Raw genomic sequence first — 20,922 nt, 5'->3', positions numbered from 1 at the left:
GCTCCTGTTGTATATTTGAAAATAATATTCGACCATTGTATTGTAGGGATATATCCTGAAAGCTAATAATACTCCCATTCACTTTAAAAGAAAAATGTCTGTAGCAAGAAAGGCCATTGAACAGGGGACCCAGGGTTTCAGCTGTCTTCCAAATCTGGATTGGAGAAAGTGGGGGGTATTGTGAAGGTGCCCCAGGTTTCTGAAGAAAGACAGTGACTATTGCTTGCACCCCCAGCAACTGGGTTACCGTGACAGATTTAATACTTGACTATCTGGCTGTCAATTCTGAAAAGGCAGGAAAGGGCTGACCTGAAAAGAGGAGGGCAATGGAGGCCAGTTTTATAATGGGCCTTCCACAAAATAAAAGGTTTTCTATTATCACAATCTAAGCCATTGTGCCAAAATCATTGCCTGGGGAGGTGTACAATTGGCTCTCAGTGACTGTGTATGTATCCAAAGGCAGAATTTAGCTTACCATCTCCAGCTACCTTTCTGCTTTCTGTTACCTATTTTCCTTGATTCCTCTTTCCCTATGCTGCCATTACTGTTGGGGGTTCTCTAATTGAGGCCTGCTCAGACTGCGTGTTAATGCTAATCGGAGGAACACAGACTCCTTTCGCTGGTTCAGAATGTTGGATACAGCTTGTGTTATTTGTGTAACAGTGAGACTAGAGACAAGCGAGCTCAGCCATGGAGCCCATCTATTTTCATCAAGGAAATATGTGAATTTCTACTACGTGTGAACAGACCGGAGTGCAATTTATACGACTGTCCCTAGCATTGCATTTTGGAAGTTATATCAGAGCGAAATTCTGTCCTCGGATGCACACAGACTGCTGCTAAGGAAGCCAGTAGACAAAGGCTATGAACACTCAAGGCAATATTTGTCCCACAATCTTCGTTACAATAGCAGTTGCAACCAAGATTTGAGAATTAGGGAATTATTTGCTTTCAGTATGGTACGTCAGCCACCAGAGGGCATCAATCACCACATACATAAGTCATAAAATAAGTACTCTATACAGCTTGTGAAATGACAGGCTAATTCAAGACAGTATGTCGTCAGTATCTTAAAACTATTGCATTTGTGTCCGGACAAAAAATATAAACTGCCTTATAAAAAAAAATTAAAAATGGTTCAGTCTGACATAGAATCAAAAGAATCAATGGGGGCTAAAGTCCTGAAAGCTTTGTGAATTGAATGAGTATGTCCCATGTGACCCTGTTTGCTGTTGCACAAGTTGCTTTATATGAAATGCAGTGTGTTTCTGCATGTTTTTACTGTTCTTTACTAGTGGGAAATTGCTGGTTATGGGAAGGAAAGAAAATAATTAAAACAGGAATTCCAGGAGGTAAATAAAAACCTGTAAACTTAACTGTTTGACCTATACTCTTGGTTTTTACAGTGCAGATTTGTCCTTGTTCCTTTATTATTGATAAATAAAGCTGAATAATTTAAGCTCGTCTTCAGTCTTAGTTTCTTCCTTTGTATTTTTTAGGTCTTCCATTTTTCTTTCATTGTTATTTCTCTTGCTGTGCCATCAGCACTCATGAGCACTGGGCAAATTACTTTTAAATAAGGCCAGTTTAGGTGATTTCTTCAAGAGCTTGTGAGAGGTCATGAGACTTTCTTTTAAAAAGTGAAAGTGAGGCAAGCTATTATAAAGTGAGCATTGGCAGGTCTGGTCGTAGTGGTACATGTTAAGCTGGGAAATGCCCCTGTTTCTTTGGGTCAGGTCTACTACGGTATGTGAAATTATTATAGGTTTAGAAATCAAACAGGAGCCCTTCACCTCTTTTTCAGATTTCGGCACTCTTTTGTAGAATGTTTTTTCTGTGTCTCCGATCCAGATGACTGAAGGCTGTAGCTGCTTAGCCACCTAGGAGAAATGAGAGGAAATATATGAAGTTAATTAAAATGGCTAAATTTCAAACCTGCCCTGCCTGCGTTTACTGTTATAGTGGCTATATCTCACCAAATCAATTCCCTGCCATTTGCAGGAGCCTTGGACATTGGTGCACCTTGGTCCCTCCTAGTCTCTGCCTGTGGCACACAGTAGTTTAGTCTCCCAAGGGCGGTACTGCTTTTGTCTAATCCAGGGATAACTGGTGGGGTAGAGTGGCCTGTGATGTGCAGGAGGTCAGAAAAGATGATCTTTAGTCATAGATGAACTCTGACTCTACATCCACGTTTAGGGATCAAAGAAGACTGTTTTCTTCCCCCAGAAGTGCTGAGTGCTTGTAGCTGCCATTGGCTTTATTGCTGAGCACTTTTTGGCAAATCATGCCTCTTTTATTTAGGAATCTAACGTAATGTACTGAGATGTGGCTTGAAAATTTTGGCCCATATGTTTATCTCACAGTAATTGCACAATCTCCTGGTTTAAATTCGATACCAAACTCCTAGTACATTGTCGTGACATGCTATATATTTTATTTGTGCAACAGGAGGTCTGTACTGCAGCGTTACATGATGTAGTTAAGCAAAATAGGCTGATGTGAAATGTCAGCATTCAGAAGGCATTGCACAATTAGCAGCTTAGCTAAGAACTAAGACAATATATTAAGATTTGGTGCACATATTAATGTGCTTTCTACATCAAAACTTAGATGGACTATACCTCTGGCTCACAGCAGGATGGCAGCAATGCAGCAGGCTTTTTCACAACTGCACTTCCTATTGCTATAGTAACCCTAGTGGTTTAGGAATTCTGCTGCCAAGTATTAATCACATTGCAGTTGTTGCTGTCCGAGCTCTGTTAGATTGCTCCGTGACGGAAGTGCTGGCTGTAAATTGTAACTAGGATTAGTTTTTCTGCCGTGCTCTTAGAATCATAGAATATCAGGGTTGGAAGGGACCTCAGGAGGTCATCAAGTCCAACCCCCTGCTCAAAGCAGGACCAATCCCCAATTAAATCATCCCAGCCAGGGCTTTGTCAAGCCTGACCTTAAAAACTTCTAAGGAAGGAGATTCTACCACCTCCCTAGGTAACGCATTCCAGTGTTTCACCACCCTCCTAGTGAAAAAGTTTTTCCTAATATCCAACCTGAACCTCCCCCACTGCAACTTGAGACCATTACTCCTTGTCCTGTCCTCTTCTACCACTGAGAATAGTCTAGAACCATCCTCTCTGGAACCACCTCTCAGGTAGTTGAAAGCAGCTATCAAATCCCCCCTCATTCTTCTCTTCTGCAGACTAAACAATCCCCGTTCCCTCAGCCGCTCCTCATAAGTCATGTGTTCCAGACCCCTAATCATTTTTGTTGCCCTTTGCTGGACTCTCTCCAATTTATCCACATCCTTCTTGTAGTGTGGGGCCCAAAACTAGACACAGTACTCCAGATGAGGCCTCACCAATGTCGAATAGAGGGGGACGATCACGTCCCTCGATCTGCTCGCTATGCCCTTACTTATACATCCCAAAATGCCATTGGCCTTCTTGGCAACAAGGGCACACTGCTGACTCATATCCAGCTTCTCGTTGACTGTCACCCCTAGGTCCTTTTCCGCAGAACTGCTGCCTAGCCATTCGGTCCCTAGTCTGTAGCTGGGCATTGGGTTCCTCCGTCCTAAGTGCAGGACCCTGCACTTATCCTTATTGAACCTCATCAGATTTCTTTTGGCCCAATCCTCCAATTTGTCTAGGTCCCTCTGTATCCTATCCCTGCCCTCCAGCATATCTACCACTCCTCCCAGTTTAGTATCATCCGCAAATTTGCTGAGAGTGCAATCCACACCATCCTCCAGATCATGTTCCATTCCACTTCTTTAGGTGAAGCTGTTGCGACTGGAAAGGGGGATGTAAATATCAGAAGCTTTTACGCATCGTGCTAATGTATGATTAATGACCATTCCAGGATTTACAGCCCATGTACACTCACTTGGGATGTGGGAGACCCACGTTCAAGTCCCTTTCCAAAGTAGACAGAGCAGGGATTTGACCGAGGGATTTCCCACATCCCAAGTGATTGCCCTAATGATCAGGCTATCAAGTACGACTTTTTTTTTTTCCATGTAAAAATTTGAAAGGTCTCATTTTCACTCTGCACTGGAACAAAAACAATTTTCAAAACCTTAAATTTTTTTTTTCTGATATGGAATTGTTGTTTTCCAGCCAGCCCTAGAAATAAACATTCTTTTGAAAGTACTCTTAGCTTGGGTTTAGGCATTCCAGCTGCACTAAACAAACAAAAAAAACCACTAGAAAGTAGTCATTTTAAGTGGATTTCTAAACGTATGCTTGCCCTTTCTCACTGTTGATGGTTCCAAGAGGAAGTGATGCAATTTTAGACATGCAATACTTCAGTGGAAATAATCCATCAATTCTGGAAAATATCCAGTGGTATCCCTCAGTTTGGTACTTGACTAGAACTGTTTTACCTGAGGAAATGAAAATCTTCACTAATATTGGAAGGCATGAGCTAAAACGTTGAGTTATAATACTGAAGATTTATTTAAAATAAAGAGACTGGATGATAAATGACTATATGTGAACTCTGCCAAAATTGCATGTGTGCAGATAGGCAGATATCTGCATCTCTATTTACCCGTATGTATAATTAGAGAGATGAAGTGTGAAGAGTGATCAAAGAGCATATGGAGTAAATAACCTGGATTAATGGCTAAAGGTATAAAATTATGCAACAATAAGGCCACGTGGTCTTAAATTTCAAATAATCTGGTTTCTACATTTTCACAGTTATATTTTGGGCACCTCGAAACTTTCACACACATTGCTGGGATAAATTTAGAAGGCACTCTTGAAAATTTGGTCTTTATTATTTTGTAGCAGAATGGCAGACTTTTATCTTTATTGTATTGGAGCTGAATGGCAGATTTGGGGATGCAGGGCTCTTCTGCTGAGTCATCTTGTTATCAGGTATTTGAGACCTCCAATGTAACTATTGCTGAGTCATACTAACAGGTAGATTCTGTTAGCTCCAATCAGGGTATGAGAGGAGTTGGGTTCTCTTCCTCAGGAGGCGAGGGAATGAAGGCCTGGGACAGAGGTCATACATTGAAAAACCTTATGTTTGGCCAAGCTTGGGGAAGAAAACTTAGGCTGGAGTCTAAATTGTTAAGTTACCGAGAAAGTCAAAGCTCCTTAAAGGGTTCAGACAGTATATGTATATAGTCTATTCAGAGAAGTGCGGGAACGCTGCTTGCTTGCATATATTGCTTGGAGGGTTAGACTAGATGGCCTTTGTGGTCCCTTCTAACCCTATGGTTGTATGATAAAGCACCTTTTATCCAGAGATCCCCAAATCCTCAGCAAGCTCTTCACAACTAACAAACCTTTTGTCATCTAGCACTTTATGGTCCCCTCAGGGCTAGCTTGTGCTCCAAAGCACAGAGGGAGCTCATGGACTGCTCTTTCCATACACCCTTGAGTATAAAGCCAGGGAGACCACAGTGAATGGGAGTTTGCGGAGGGATTGTGCTTTCCCTGGGGTGGAGGGTTACCTCCCGGTCCCCTACTCAGGACTGGGGCTAATTGCTACAATTTAGTCTTCTATTAATTTAGTCTAATTATAGGATATGCACATACACATCAGCCCACCCTACAGATTAGATTTTGTTGCCTGATATACAAGGGGTTTTCCATACTTCTTTCATTTAGGGGTCTGTGCTGCTGTTGCTATATTTATGTGTCTCCCATTAGTTGTTCAATCACTTGCTGCAATGGGTCACTTCGCCCTTAATACTTACACTAATTGCTAACATTAATGCGAAGAGGAACTGCATGTGAACATTGAAGGGGGACTAGTTCCTTATGGATGTTTTTGCTTTCCAAGGTAAATCGGTTGTACTAAGCTGATAGTTCAGTCTTTCTGATGCCCAGGGAAAGGTTACGGGGAAAACATGTTCCATACCTGTTACCCGACATAGTGGATAATGCTCTGCAGTTCATGTGGAGAACAAGGGTGGGGATTTCCAAGAGCACCAGGCCGTGGTATAACTCTGTTTCCTTTGAAGTCAATAGTGAACTCCCATTTACATCAATGGGAACAGGATTAGGCTAATGCCGAGTTCTTCTGAACATCCCCTGCTAAACATGGTATGTTGTGTATGGACACACTCACTTAAGTTGTACACAACATCCTGTTCTTTTGCGGGTATTCTCTGGGATCCCACTATGGCCTTTTCCTCTAGCAAAGAAGGCTGCCTCCGAATCCCCATCTCCTCAATATTGTTTCAGCAATGGGGTTGTTAGAGAGGTCTGAGGCACTTGTCTTCCTTCCTCAGATGGCTCCAATGCTTAATTTGGGACCTGTACCTGTTACAGCACTTTGCACTGCTAACTAGGCTATGGGTCCACTTTTATTCTAAATAACATTTACCCTTTTTCTTTCTTTTGGTACCCCTGTTCCTCTTTTCTTTGCTATATTTCCCCATGGTTGAAGCTAACTGAAAACAAGGTAGAGAGTGAACCTAGTTTCTACCAGCTCTTGAATAAAGCAGATGCTTCAATGATCTCTGCTTTCTAATTCACAGCAATGAACTGTGAAAGAACAGAGGAGCATAGCATGGAGCAGCAGAATTCCACATATATGCTAATATGACATGATCCAACACACTGCTTTTGTCCTAATTAAAAAAAAAAAATCAGACACCCATAATCCATTGGTATCTAATTTAAATTGTTGGCAGATACAGAGCAGACTGTATGTTCCCCTGAAAGTGCTTTATTTGAATTATCCATGGGTAGTTTGAATCCATGGATAATTAAATGCACTGTACATAATTAATTTATAATTGAAATTTTATTAGCATTGCTGCATTCAACAATTTGTTGAAGTCACCAGCAGATGGCTCCTTAACCCTTCTAATACTGCATTAAGTTAGCAACATTTGATAAAAATTGATCTTCACTGTAGTTTCAGCTACTAATCTGATGTACATTTATGACAAAAATGTTCTTTTGCTGTAACTCTTGCTCCTTCTGTCCATCTCCATTCATCAAAAATGCATACAATCTGCATGTGCTGATCTGACTTTGTGTTTTTCATGGCAAATTCTCTTGCATGTGCCCAATCAGGACTAGGTTACCCTGCATTTCTGAATTAAAGCAGAACAGAAAGTAACTACTAAGTGGATTTTGTTAGGTATAATGGGTGATAACCACCGTGGTTCTGCCGCTCCATGGTTCTGTTGTCAACATTTTGTCTTAGAGCTATTATTTCAGTTACTCTCCAGACTGCTTTGGTTCATGTTTGGAAGGAACGATATAACTGCAACTGTAAGAAACTTAAGCTAAAATTTTCAAACTTGGGTGCCAATAAGCACTTAATGCCACACATGGGCACCCAAATAAACTGCCTGATTTTCAGAGTTGCGGAGTATCTATAGCTCCTCCAAGCTCAAAGATTCCAGCCTTAATTTAAAATGAGAAAATAAAGTTAAGTTTCTGCAGAAATTGACGGTTCAGTGAAAATCAGCTCAGTCCAGCCCCTGATCACTGTATTTTCTACAGTTGCTATATTGATAGCACAAGCCTAGATAAAGCACTTGTGAGATCAAACTGATGAAAATCATAAATAAATATTTGGTCCAAATGTGTGAGGTTGACTAGAACAAGTAACAAGTAGAACAAGATGTCAGTAAGAATGTGGAAAACATAAAATTGAGTTCCTTTAACAGATATTGGTTTTACAGATAATATATTTTGGCTTGCTATAGAGACAGTATGATAATAAAATCCTCTAACAGATTGACTTTTATTACATTTTAACTTTAGGAGATAAAAAAAGATAAATCTGCTCCCTTCCTTTGAAATGATATTATACATTTATTTCATTGGATATTTGGCAATAATCATCCTTTCATGAATATAACCTTCTCACAGGTTTTCCTTTTAGGCAGGCTTCATTGCACCATGCATAAGAGAGTACACCTTCTGACTGTTAGAATAGAAGTCTGATCAGTATTTCAATCAGAGTAGGGAAATATTTCACAGCAGCAAAATGTTTAACAAAATTTGCTTTTTACCAACATTTTAGGGTAACTTCTTATTGATCTTTTTCCGATTTCAGACAGACACAACACAAATGTTCTGAAAGGACTGATTTATCTTTGCCTTCGGCTTTGGTAAATTTCATAACCAATATCCTTGTTACTCAATCTTCCAACACTGATGCTGTTTGAAATAGAATGCAGTATGTTTCAACAGAAGGAGCACTATTGTGTCCACTCTTCAGTCTGTCTGGCTTTGTGTCTGAGCTAAATTGCTTGTGTGCACACACATACAGCCTGTATTTCCTCCTGGCCACTTTTCCAACCCTTTAGTCTGATCAGTACTGTACCAGTAGCCCTTTCTCATCAGTGGCTCCTTGTATGATGCCTTTTCCGTGTCCTGCTGCCCTGGGAAAGATGTTAGGTGAGGTGTGTCTGTACTTGTGATTAATCTGATTGCTGCCCTCTTCAGTGTTGTTGCCTTGCCAGTTATATTTTTTGCCTCAGAGTTGTGGCTTACAAACTACCTACATTTTTATACCTCCATGCCTGAGAGAGTTATGTCTTATAGCTTTTTCCCTTGTTCTTCTCTGGATTTGTTGCTACCATTTCTAGGCGGCCTCCACTAACCTTTTATTTTGTCAGATAAATCAGACTCTTATTTCTCCCACGGAAAACTTTGTATAAGGTACAGTTTGCTGAAGCGCTGCTCATGTATTTAAACAGCATCAGTAGAAACAACTGAGGCCCAGCTCAGCTGGCATAAACGGGTAGAGTTCCACTGACATAAGTCAGGCACAATGTATGGAAAATGGTTATATGCAGAATACTCCCCATGTATGTTGGTTTCTATGTGAAGCAGTTGCGCCAGAACTGGTGGTGGTGGGGGGCAGCGGGACATGGCATGTCCACTTTTTGCTGGGGCAGACCCCGGCCCCTTTCCATCCTCTTCCCCCTGAGGCCCCAGCCAGGCCAGCGTGGAGCCCGGCTGGGGAGGGGAATATGGGCAGTTGTGGGGTGCGGGGGGGCTGAGAGTAATCCCCAGCCCATGTCCCCACCCCCGGCCTCCCCGCTCGGCCCAGGACAGGTGGCAGGTCTGCGACTCCACACCGGCTCACCACAGCTGCCCAGGCGGCTCTATCCCCGACCCGGCTCCAGCTGCGGGGGAGGGCCTCAAAGCCGCAGCCCAGTCATGGTAAGAGCTGCGGGGGCAGCTGTGGATCCTCCACCTGCCCTGGGAAGGGAGTCTGGGGGGCGGAGACATGGGCTGGGGGTTGCTCTCGGCGGGTGCCCCACACCATGGGCAGGTGGAGGGTCCCCTGCGGTTCCCCCACAGCTGCCCGTGCAGCTCTTACCATGGCTGGGCTGCAGCTCTGAGCCCTCCCCAGCTGGAGCCGGGTCGGGGAGAGCCGCGTGGGCAGCTGTGGGGAGCCTGGTTTCCTCCATCTGTCCTTGGTGGGGGGGCCCAGGGGGCTGCTTTTGGCCCCCCCCACCCCGGAGGTGGGGAAGATGGGCTCCCCAGCCCCTCTCCAGCTTCCAGCTTGACTGGGGGCGGGATCTCCAGGGGAACAGGAAGGGTGGGGGTTTGCCCTTGGGGGAAGGAGTGGGGCCTCAGGGGTGCGGAACCCCTGGTTCCCCACTTTTGAGAAGGATCCGGCACCCTTGACGTGAAGAATCAGATTCATTTCAGGCACTACTGGGACGCCGTTCAATATCAGATGGAGACCCTTCCTCTATACTCTGAAACAGATCATTGTGCTATAGGACTTCTCTGTGAGAACACACGTGCTTATTTTTTGACACTCACAGCTTCCTTCAGTAATTGTGGTGTTAAATATTAATCACTCATATGTTTTTCTGGAAAGACAGAGTGAAATTTCAGTGTTTTTCCAGAAAGGTAAATAGGTCATTTCCTCTAAATTACATTAAAAGTGACAGTTTTTAATACCTTGAGTCCCTTTTTTGTCAGAGCTGGTTTGTATCTTGCAACAGAGCCCTCCAAAAATAATTATATGAAAAAAGGATTTGGATTTTTGCATCTGAAACAAATTAAAGTCTCATTTTTTTTCCAACGTTGTTCTCTTGTCTAAGATGTCTCCTGTGAAATAACTGCCATCAGTTCAATTATGGATAGAAAGTTTCCTAATGGTCATTTAATACTCTCTAGAGTTTAATTTAGTTACCAAAACTCTTTTTTGTTTGTTGAAGTGATTGGTAATCAAGAGTTCTAGGTTACTTCACCTTCATCATAAGGCGTCATAAATATATATTTAGTAAATCTCATGGTTTAGGAATGGTTACATAGATCATATAATAACATGAGAAATAACTATTGCAATGTTTCCTGTAATTTACTTACAATTATAAGTACACAATCTTTATTTTGTTTGGCTAACTATAAATAAGTATCTTTGGCAATACAAATGCCTTCTATGCCAGTCTGACTAGGGCAACAGTTGCTGTTGCATGCAAAATTTATAATTGAAACTATCTGTTATTGAGACCTGTGAATCTACACACAAAGAAAAATGTAACGAGGTGAACTATTATGTGTCAGACAGTGAGATTCAGAGAGCTGTGAATATAAATACCACATGTACGCTGCCATATACTGAAATCTTTTATGTCAAGAATTATACTGTGAATATACTCTTGCAGTGATCAGATACATTACCTGTGCATATACGTGCAGTGATCAGATATTAGTCTACCATGGAGAGAGGAAGAAACCTTTGGTAGGAACAAATAAGCTTCCCTCCTCATGCATTGTGAATGTGTGTGGAGAACAGAGGGAGTTTGCCCCAGAGTTCGGTTGGAGGGATTTCCCACAGAATGTTTTTGCCTTTCACGTGTCTGTGAGCAGTAAATACAACATTTGAAGAGGCTCTTAGAAGGAAGACAATGTGGATAGTGAGCGATCAGCTGTTGTGACCTGTACGGGATGTGCCATGTTTGTCTTTTTCCCAGAAGACAGAAGCGACTTTGTCTGTACGAAGTGCAAGCTGGTCTCCATATTGGAAGACAAGGTTAAAGGACTAGAGACCCAAGTATCAACCCTGCGTTGCATCAAAGAAAATGAAGATTTTCTGGATAGAAGTCAGCGTTTGGTACTTCAGGCACAGCATGCTGAAGAATCAGAGAGGGCAATGCAGAACGGGAAGAAAATTGGCAGTATGTGACCTCCAGAAGAAGAAAGAGGAGAACCCATGTACCCCCAATGCAGATAGAGGTAAGAAACCATTTTCAGGCTCTCTCCACAGATACTATGGAGGAGAACGGTTTGGAAGAGTTATCTGAGGGAAGGGATCAGAAGGAGACCCCACTGACTGGAAGGCATGGGATGCATTGTCCTCGGGATCGGGGTTCCATGACCACCATTCCCAAGAGGAGGAGATGGGTGGTGGTGGTCGGGGATTCCCTCCTAAGGGGGATGGAGTCATCCATCTGCCGACCAGACCGGGAGACTCGAGAAGTGTGCTGCTTGCCTGGAGCTAGAATTCACAATGTGATGGAATGTCTGTGTGATGGAGTGTCACAATGTGATGGAGTCAAGCCCTCAGACTGCTACCCCTTCCTACTTTTCCCCAAGGGCACTAATGATACTGCCAAGAATGACCTTGAGCAGGTCACTGCAGACTACGTGGCTCTGGGAAGAGGATAAAGGAGTTTGAGGTGCAAGTCGTGTTCTCGTCCATCCTCCCTGTTGATGGAAAAGGCCCAGGTAGGGACCGTAGAATTGTGGAGGTGAATGTGTGGTTGTGCAGGTGGTGTTGGAGAGAGGGTTTTGGATTCTTTGACCATGGGATGTTGTTCCAGGAAGAAGAATTGTTAGGAAGATATGGAATCCACCTAACAAAGAGAGGGAAAAGCATCTTCGCAGGCAGGCTTGCTAAGCTAGTGAGAAGGGCTTTAAACTAGGTTCGCTGGGGGATGGTGACCTAAGCCTGGAGGTAAGTGGGGAAGTGGGACACTGGGAGGAAACACAAGGAGGAGGGTGCAACAGGGAAGGCCTCCTGATTCATACTGAGAAAGTAGGGCAATCGGCTAGTTATCTTAGGTACCTGTACACGAATGCAAGAAGCCTGGGAAACAACCAGGAAGAATTGGAAGTCCTGGCACAGTCAAGGAACTATGATGTGACTGGAATAACAGAGATTTTGTGGGGTACCTCACATGACTGAAGCACTGTAATGGATGGGTATAAACTGTTCAGGAAGGACAGGTGGGGGAGAAAAGGTGGAGGAGTTGCACTGTATGTAAGAGAGCGGTATGATTGCTTAGAGCTCCAGTATGAAACTGGAGAAAAGCCTGTTGAGAGTCTTTGGGTTAAGTTCAGAAGAGAGAGCAACAAGGGTGATGTTGTGGTGGGTGTCTGTTTTAGACCACCAGACCAGGAGGATGAGGTAGACGAGGCTTTCTTCGGACAACTAACAGAAGTTTCCAGATCACAGTCTCTGGTTCTCATGTGGGACTTCAATCCCCCTGACATCTGCTGGGAGAGCAATACAGCAGTGGACAGACAATCCAGGAAGTTTTTGGAGCATGTTGGGGACAACTTCCTGGTGCAAGTGCTGGAGGAACCAACTAGAGGCCGTGCTCCTCTTGACCTGCTGCTCACAAAGAGGGAAGAATTGGTAGGAGAAGTACAAGTGGGTGGCAACCTGGGCAGCACTGACCATGAGTTGGTCGAGTTCAGGATCTTGACAAAAGGAAGAAAGGAGAGCAGCAGAATATGGACCCTGGACTTCAGAAAAGCAGACTTTGACTCCCTCAGGGAACTGATGGACAGGATCCCATGGGAGGCTAATATGAGGGGGAAAGGAGTCCAGGAGAGCTGGCTGTATTTTAAAGAAGCCTTATTGAGGGTGCAGGAACAAACCATCCCGATGTGCAGAAAGAATAGCAAATATGGCAGGCGACCAGCTTGGCTTAACAGAGAAATCTTTGGTGAGCTTAAACACAAAAAGGAAGCTTACAAGAAGTGGAAACTTGGACAGATGACTAGAGAGGAGTTTAAAAATATTGCTTGAGCATGCAGGGCTGTAATCAGGAAGGCCAAAGCACAATTGGAGTTGCAGATAGCAAGGGATGTGAAGGGTAACAAGAAGGGTTTCTAGAGGTATGTTAGCAACAAGAAGGTGGTCAGGGAAAGTGTGGGACCCTTACTGAGGCAACCTAGTGACAGATGATGTGGAAAAAGCTGAAGTACTCAATGCTTTTTTGCCTTGGTCTTCTCAGACAAAGTCAGCTCCGAGACTGCTGCACTGGGCAACACAGTATTGGGAGGAGGTGAGCATCCCTCAGTGATAAAAAAACAGGTTAAGGACTATTTAGAAAAGCTGGACAGGCACAAGTCCATGGGGCCGAATCGAATGCATCCGAGGGTGCTAAGGGAGTTGGCTGATGTGATTGCAGAGCCATTGGCCGTTATCTCTGAAAACTCTTGGAGGTCCCAGACGATTGGAAAAAGGCAAATATAGTGCCCATCATTAAAGAAAGGGAAGAAGGAGAATCTGGGGAACTACAGACTCACCTCAGTCCCTGGAAAAATCATGGAGCAGGTCCTCAAGGAATCTATTTTGAAGCACTTGGAGGAGAGGAAGGTAATCAGAAAAGGTCAACATGGATTCACCAACAGCAAGTCATGCCTGACCAACCTGATTGCCTTCTATGATGAGATAACTGGCTCTGTGGATATGGGGAAAGTGGTGGATGTGATATACCTTGACTTTAGCAAAGCTTTTGATATGGTCTCCCACAGTATTCTTGCCAGCAAGTTAAAGTATGGATTGGATGAATGGACTATATGGTGGATAGAAAGCTAGCAAGATTGCTGGGTTCAATGGGTAGTGATCAATATCTCAATGTCTAGTTGACAGCCAGTATCAAGCGGAGTGCCCCAGGGGTCGGTCCTGGGGCTGGTTTTGTTCAACATCTTCATTAATGACCTGGATGATGGGATGGTTTATACCCTCAGCAAGTTTGTGCATGACACTAAGATGGTAGTGTCTACCACTAAGAGAGGTAGATATGCTGGAGGGTAGGGATATGGTCCAGAGTGATCTAGACAAATTGGAGGATTGGGCTAAAAGAAATCTGATGAGATTCAACAAGGACAAATGCAGAGTCCAGCACTTAGGATGGAAGAATCCTATGCACTGCTACATGCAGTGCATACTGCATAGTGCATAGGTGCATACACCTATTCGACATTGGTGAGGCCTCATCTGGAGTACTGTGTGCAGTTTTGGGCCCCACACTTCAAGAAGGATGTGGATAAATTGGAGAGAGTCCAGCGAAGGGCAACAAAAATGATTAGGGGTCTGGAACACATGACTTATGAGGAGAGGCTGAGGGAGCTGGGATTGTTTAGCCTGCAGAAGAGAAGAATGAGGGGGGATTTGATAGCTGCTTTCAACTACCTGAAAGGGGGTTCCAAAGAGGATGGCTCTAGACTGTTCTCAATGGTAGCAGATGACAGAACGAGGAGTAATGGTCTCAAGTTGCAGTGGGGGAGGTTTAGATTGGATATTAGGAAAAACTTTTTCACTAAGAGGGTGGTGAAACACTGGAATGCGTTACCTAGGGAGGTGGTAGAATCTCCTTCCTTAGAGGTTTTTAAGGTCAGGCTTGACAAAGCCCTGGCTGGGATGATTTAACTGGGAATTGGTCCTGCTTCGAGCAGGGGGTTGGACTAGATGACCTTCTGGGGTCCCTTCCAACCCTGATATTCTATGATTCTATGATTCTATGCTTGGGGACTAACTGGCTAGGTAACAGTTCTGCAGAAAAGGACCTGGGGATTACAGTGGATGAGAAGCTGGATATGAGTCAACAGTGTGCCCTTGTTGCCAAGAAGACTAACGGCTTATTGGGCTGCGTTAGTAGGAGCATTGCCAGCAGATCAAGGGAAATGATTATTCCCTCTATTCGGCACTGGTGAGGCCACATCTGGAGTATTGCATCCAGTTTTGGGCCCCCCATTACAGAAAGGATGTGGACAAATTGGAGAGAGTCCAGCAGAAGGCAATGAAAATGATTAGGGGTCTGGGGCACATGACTTATGAGGGGAGGCTGAGGGAACTGAGATTATTTAGTCTGCAGAAGAGAAGAGTGAGGGGGGATTTGAAAACAGCCTTCAACTACTTGAAGGGGGGTTCCAAAGAGGATGGAGTTAGGCTGTTCTCAGTGGTGGCAGATGACAGAACAAGGAGCAATGGTCGCAGGTTGAAGTGGGGGAGGTCTAGGTTGGATATTAGGAAAAACTGTTTCACTAGGAGTTGGTGAAGCACTGGAATGGGTTACCTAGGGAGGTGGTGTAAAATATCTTTAGAGATTTTTAAGGCCTGGCTTAACAAAGCCCTGGCTGGGATGATTTAGTTGGGGTTGGTCCTGCTTTGAGCAGGGGGTTGGACTAGATGACCTCCTGAGGTCTCTTCCAGTGCTAATCTATGATTCTGTGATCTTTTCCTTTCTGGAGAAAGCCATTCTGAATCCATAATCTCTCCTGGGGATTCTGGCACTGGGAAAGGGAGATCTTGTTTTTTTTTTTCTTCTCAATTTTAAAGGATTCCTCCTGGGGCTGTAGGTTTGCACCCTTTCTCATCGGAAATGTGAAGATCATGGAATAAAGAACAAATTGGGCCCTGACTATGTCCTTAAGTAAGGGGTCTGGTTACATTCATAATTAATACAGAAGGTTTAATTTCCAAGCCCACCATATATTATCTTATATTTTTGTTCCTGTAATTCTAAGCTAGAATTTCTTTTTCAAAATGATAACTGCAGGTAACCAGAGAGCTGTGTAGCAGAGAACAATTTGTAGTGACTCCTGTGCAAGAAATATACCTCCAACAATAGCGAGCATTATTTGACTACACATTGCATCTCAAAGAAATATTCCTGATTGAAGTAAACAGAAACACAGAACAGAATTTTGTTTTATATAATGCTTTTCATGGTGACATGGAAAAACCTTCTTGTATCAAGTGATTTCTCTTGGGACATTAAATCCTCCACAGTGGTGAACATATTGGTTGTCAGAACATTGTTTTAAGGAAATTTGAAAGCCATGAGACTTGTTTTGACCTTGGACAGCTGTGCTTTCTTTTTGGTGTACTCTAACTCTGGTTCTTGGCTTTATTTTAAACGCAGAGCAACTGGCTTGTTGAAGATCTTCTCTTTGAAGTTGAGAAAATGGGCATAAGGTGATTTATCATCCACAAGGGGAAGGGGAATGAAATGTGGACATTTCAAGGGCACCATACACTCTTATGTCTTACAGATTCATGGATTTTAAGGCCAGAAGGGACCACTAGATCTTCTAGTTGGACCTAATATAAAATGCAAGCCAACTAATTTCACCCAATTACCCCTGGATTGAGCCCAGTATCTGAAAAGTGGAACTTATTTAAAAGAAAGTAGGATATGATTCCACAGGAGTTTTAAGAGAAGAAATAAAAAACACACAACAGACTAGTGAGAATCAACTGTCAAAAAGTACAGTACCTTGAACACCATGTGGAGCATCATTTGCAGACCACTCTTGCCTGGGTATTTCCTAGCAATGTTAGAGGCAGACAAGTTGAAGAGATTGGCTCCTGTTTCTGTGCAGATGGCATGCACCAGCATTTTCTTTCCTACCCCTGTGGGCCCAGCTAGCAACAAGGCCTTCACCAAAGGAGCCTTCTCATGTACTGCTTGAGAACCTATAAAAAGTAATAAGGCACTATTATTGCTTTCATTTAAGTCTGCCATAAATGTAATGGTGAATGATTCTTCAGTTTTTCTTCCTGATAAATATTTCATAATGTGAACTCTTCATCTCACTAACATAGAGCAAGTGGTGTAGAATTCACTTTACAGCTGTAGAATACGTTAGCCTTTCTTCGTGGTAGGAAAACCAATAGTACTGAACTTATTTTAATTGTGACTTTTAGCAAAATTCTTCCCCGGTCCAGGGTGACCGTTTCACTTTGCTTAATATTGGATATGGGCTGTAACAGGCTAAGGAGCATTGAAATGAAAAGGAGACACACAGTTACATGCAGAAGACAAGCCTGACACCATGCACAGTACACATCTGCCTTCAATTACACCTAACTGTTAATTGACTGCCTGTTGGCTGTCAGGCAGATGTATAGTTGTAGGTATACCTGTGGTCTAATTTAAAAGAGGAGACAAACATTCTGCCTCAGAGCTGTTCCCCACTTCATAATTGGAAGGGGGAGGAAATTCCTGTCATATGTTAAAATAGCAGAATCCCTTATCTGCGCCAAAAATGACACTTTCCAACTTCCATAAGAAAACAAACTAATTGGAGTATTTTCCTGATCAGCATTCTTCTGTAATTTAAAACCAGATGTCATCATCAGTCTTTCTTTTGCCCCTTTCTTCCCTCACCACCCTTTTTTTGGAAAATTTTCTCTTTATAATATTTCTGCTTTTAGTACGTGTGGGAGAGAGTCTGATCCCTTGATTGTAGGAATGGAATTTATCTGACTGAGCTGGGTGATGACAGCACCCAGGGGTGGGGTTGCTGTGAGTGTTGTCAAGTCATCCTCCAACAAGGAAAGATTAAGCCCTATATAGAACTCTGCTACTTCATTTATGAGGAGAGGCATAGTATATACCCATTTAGTGGCTAATCTGCTTTTTGTTCTCTACTTTTTTAGTTGAGACAGTGCAGATGCTGGGTTCCTCCTCTTCACTTGCTCTGACAGGGAGGATGATGACCAATCACCATCCAAGATTTCACTGCTCTCTACAGCTCTCTCCTTTGCTTCTCCAGTTTAAATGCTTCGGATCTGAAAGAAATGAGGTTGCCTGTTCTACTTGGATAGTCGGATCAGTGAGTCTTGTCGAAACCTGGGCTTGGAAAGCCCAATGGGGAGGGTGCCTGCACTGTCTTAACAGAGCCACAGAAAGCAATTTCGCAGATAAGGGGCAATATTTTGTGGCTCTGGCTGTGACTGCACAGATTGGGTTCTGTATAGTGGCATCCTATGGAAAGCCACCCTAGAGAGGGAGAATGAGAGACTGAAAAGAGGGAGCCTGAGGTCATGAAAAGGAAGGGCCAAGCACCTCTGACTCCTTCACAGCTTCCAGTGTCAAAGGCTGGTAGCCACCCCAGACACTTCTTTGAGGAGAACCTCTCCTTGAGGTGAACTTCTCTCCCTTCTAAGCAAGCTGAGCTGTTTTCTGCTGCATTTCTGGACGTTGTTTCAGCCACTGCTTTGCTCCACTGGCTGATTGGAGAGTTCCTCAGTGAGAGAAGGGAAAAGTGCTTAATGCTCCAATGAGAACGTGCTGCTGCAAGAGGTGCAGGTAAGATTTCTCGTTGACAGCCAAGTGGTGCAAGATGCAATGGCACAGAGGTTATCTTCCTCTGCATTGCTCATTACTCTTAGTGAGGGATGGACTGGAGAAAGGAGATGTAGAGAGCTGAGAAATGCTGAATGGTAGTTGTCATCATGCCTGTCAGTGAGAGGCAGGACCCAGTATCTGTGCTGTCACGGACAAAGCCACAAAAATATTTGTTAATATAGTATGGTCAGCATCCCTCATAATAGAATTTGGAAAGTAGACAGTAAACTTAACAGCAAACATATAAATTGCCTCTCCCTTGATGGTCCAATAAAATCAGTGCCTTTTACTTGTCACATAAAAACATGCCCTTATCTTGATGTAGTGATTACCACTCCAAAGTAACTTGAACAGTTATGCCTCTCATCACGTGCTGAGGGTTTGCAAACTTTCTGTCTGCCAGCTAATTGGTAGGGGGAAAAAGTCCAGAAGGTGAGAGCCCTTTGCGGGAGCTTTGCCAGTTCTGGAAAAGTTCTATTCCAGGTACTAAGAGCAAGAGAATCTCCGACTCCTGCAACCACCACAGAAGGAGAGGCGATTGTTTAGCTAACCATGCTATTAAAAGTAAAAACAAACCCATCCATCAATGTGTTAATGTGTTAAAGTAGCCAAATAAATTACAATGAACAAAGTATTAAGATGAATGTCATCGTAAGCCTTTATTCCAATACCATGAACCATGCAGTGAAGTTACCAACCTCTCAGGTTATATGAATATTTTTGGTCATTTAATACCAATTTACTACTATTATACATTGATTATAATGGAACAGTAGAAACCCCTCGAGAGAAATGTAACTTCCATTAGAAAGTCTCCTTTCAGCTGCTTATAATTTTCTCAGATTCCTTTTGGGCTGACATTTTCTCAATCAGGTGAATATTTTTGGGAAAGCTTTTACTTACTCTCTCTCTCTCTTGCTCTCACTTTCATACAATGATTAACTAGTTCTGAGGCCAGTTAAGTAAAATGTCATCCATAAAATACCACCCAAAGGTGAAATTATTCCTGAGACTTTTTGGCTTCAGGCAATATATTTTTAACACACATTTACAAATACAGCCTATATTTGTTTTACTGGTTGAGGGTATTTTTCCTCTCTCTCATTTTCTCTCCAATTAATGGGAGGAGGTTTGTGGGCCGCTCTTACCTTGGCAGGAACAGTCTTTGGGCTTGATTACCCTAGAAAATTAGTTTAAAGCATGACCTTGCAGTGTAGACAGGGATGTCATGTTTATCTTTGTATCAGCTGGTTAAACCTATGGTTCTAGTAGAGTTAGCCAATGACCAGCTGACATGGTCTTAAAGTGAAGGTCCCTGTCTACGCTGACTGCAAAGTTCCATTTAACGTAATGTTAGAACTCAGCCTTGAGGAGTCAACTAATACAACCTAACTTGCTCCTGAAGGAGAAGCCCTTTGAGGGAAAGCTCTCGCTCCCTCTTTTCCAAATTCCCATAGTTGTAGGATGGGAAGAGTCTTCTGTATGGTGCAGCCTGCTCCCCATGGTGCACTGTGAGCCCGTGCAGAGGGGGCTGGCACCATGAAATGCACATGGTGTGTTCCAGTGTGTACAGAGAGAGCAGCCCGAGCACAAGGATTGCATTTGTCCCTGGTCTTTGTTAAAGGCACACAAAAGGGAGGGGAAGGAGAAGAGAAGGCTCCCTGCTCCCCTCCATCCTAACACCAAAACAAGAGCCAGGGACATTCTGGCCTGAGGAGGAACAAGTGGACTGAGTGGCAGAGAATGAGGCTACATAGGACTGAGTTGGCTGGCCGAGGACTTGCCTATCCTCTGACAGAGGTCTCCCAAAAGTGAAAACATTATGAAATAAAACTATAAATAGCAGAAGCAAAGCCCCTTTATGTAGTAAGTGCCTGGATTCCTCATGGCTGGCCTACAGTCATCCTGTCAGTCTTGAGAAAAATATCGGGGCAGACAGTATGTTTAAAAAACCCAACTAAGCCTTGTTTCATATTAATAGTGGCTGGCATTTAAAACTACAAGGACATTTAAAAGTGCTCTCTTTCAGCTATCTGAAATCTACTCAGGCTAATTCCTTAACTGTTCACCTTGTTTGGTTCCAAGTAACATTAGCCAGCTTGTAAAAGGTAAATTGCAGCCTTAGCCCTTCCCTTAACTTGATTGATTTTAACCACTGGAGCTTGTTTTAGCTATTATCTTTCCCATGTGATTTTCTTTATATGCTGCCATTCACAAACTATTAAAATGCAAACAGAGATGGCAAAGAAATGCAATACCTGACAATAGCATGTGCATGCTCTTTTATACACTATTAAAATGATATGGCCTTCACTGAGAATGCTTAATTGAAAAACAATTATACTGCAAAATGCTTTAGACTACAATCAATCAAGCACTGTCAAAGCTAGTAAAAATGTATGTTACTGGCAGGAAGCAAACCATCATATTCTGCCCTTTAGTAATTTTTGCTGTGCTCTTACCTAATGGCAATATTCCATACAGTGCTATTAGCTGTCTGACATCTGTGAGAGAGGGCATTGGCTCTATATCTACCAGACGAAGCGTAGTCCCCAGATAGCTGTACTCGCCTGCAGGGAGGAAGCATGGGCTTAATAAATGTG

At 43.2% G+C, this 20,922-nt stretch overlaps 1 protein-coding gene across 2 annotated transcripts in view; it reads right to left on the bottom strand.

Moving 5' to 3' along the window:
* The window catches only part of DRC11 (dynein regulatory complex subunit 11), a 158,689-nt gene that overhangs the window by 11,086 nt on the left and 126,681 nt on the right, over positions 1–20,922 (bottom strand). For both annotated transcript variants that reach the window (XM_073306791.1, XM_073306792.1), the window contains exons 14-16: positions 20,782–20,889; positions 16,463–16,662; positions 1,794–1,880 (exon numbers count right to left, since the gene is read on the bottom strand). In XM_073306791.1, the coding sequence (XP_073162892.1) occupies positions 1,794–1,880; positions 16,463–16,662; positions 20,782–20,889 (395 nt within the window). The remainder of the gene's footprint in view (positions 1–1,793; positions 1,881–16,462; positions 16,663–20,781; positions 20,890–20,922) is intronic.

The sequence above is a fragment of the Lepidochelys kempii genome, chromosome 11, assembly GCF_965140285.1.
Source record: "Lepidochelys kempii isolate rLepKem1 chromosome 11, rLepKem1.hap1, whole genome shotgun sequence".
In the NCBI taxonomy this organism is placed as follows: domain Eukaryota; kingdom Metazoa; phylum Chordata; order Testudines; family Cheloniidae; genus Lepidochelys; species Lepidochelys kempii.
The sequence above is the reverse complement of the archived record's forward strand: the minus strand, read 5'-3'. Positions and strand labels throughout refer to the sequence as shown.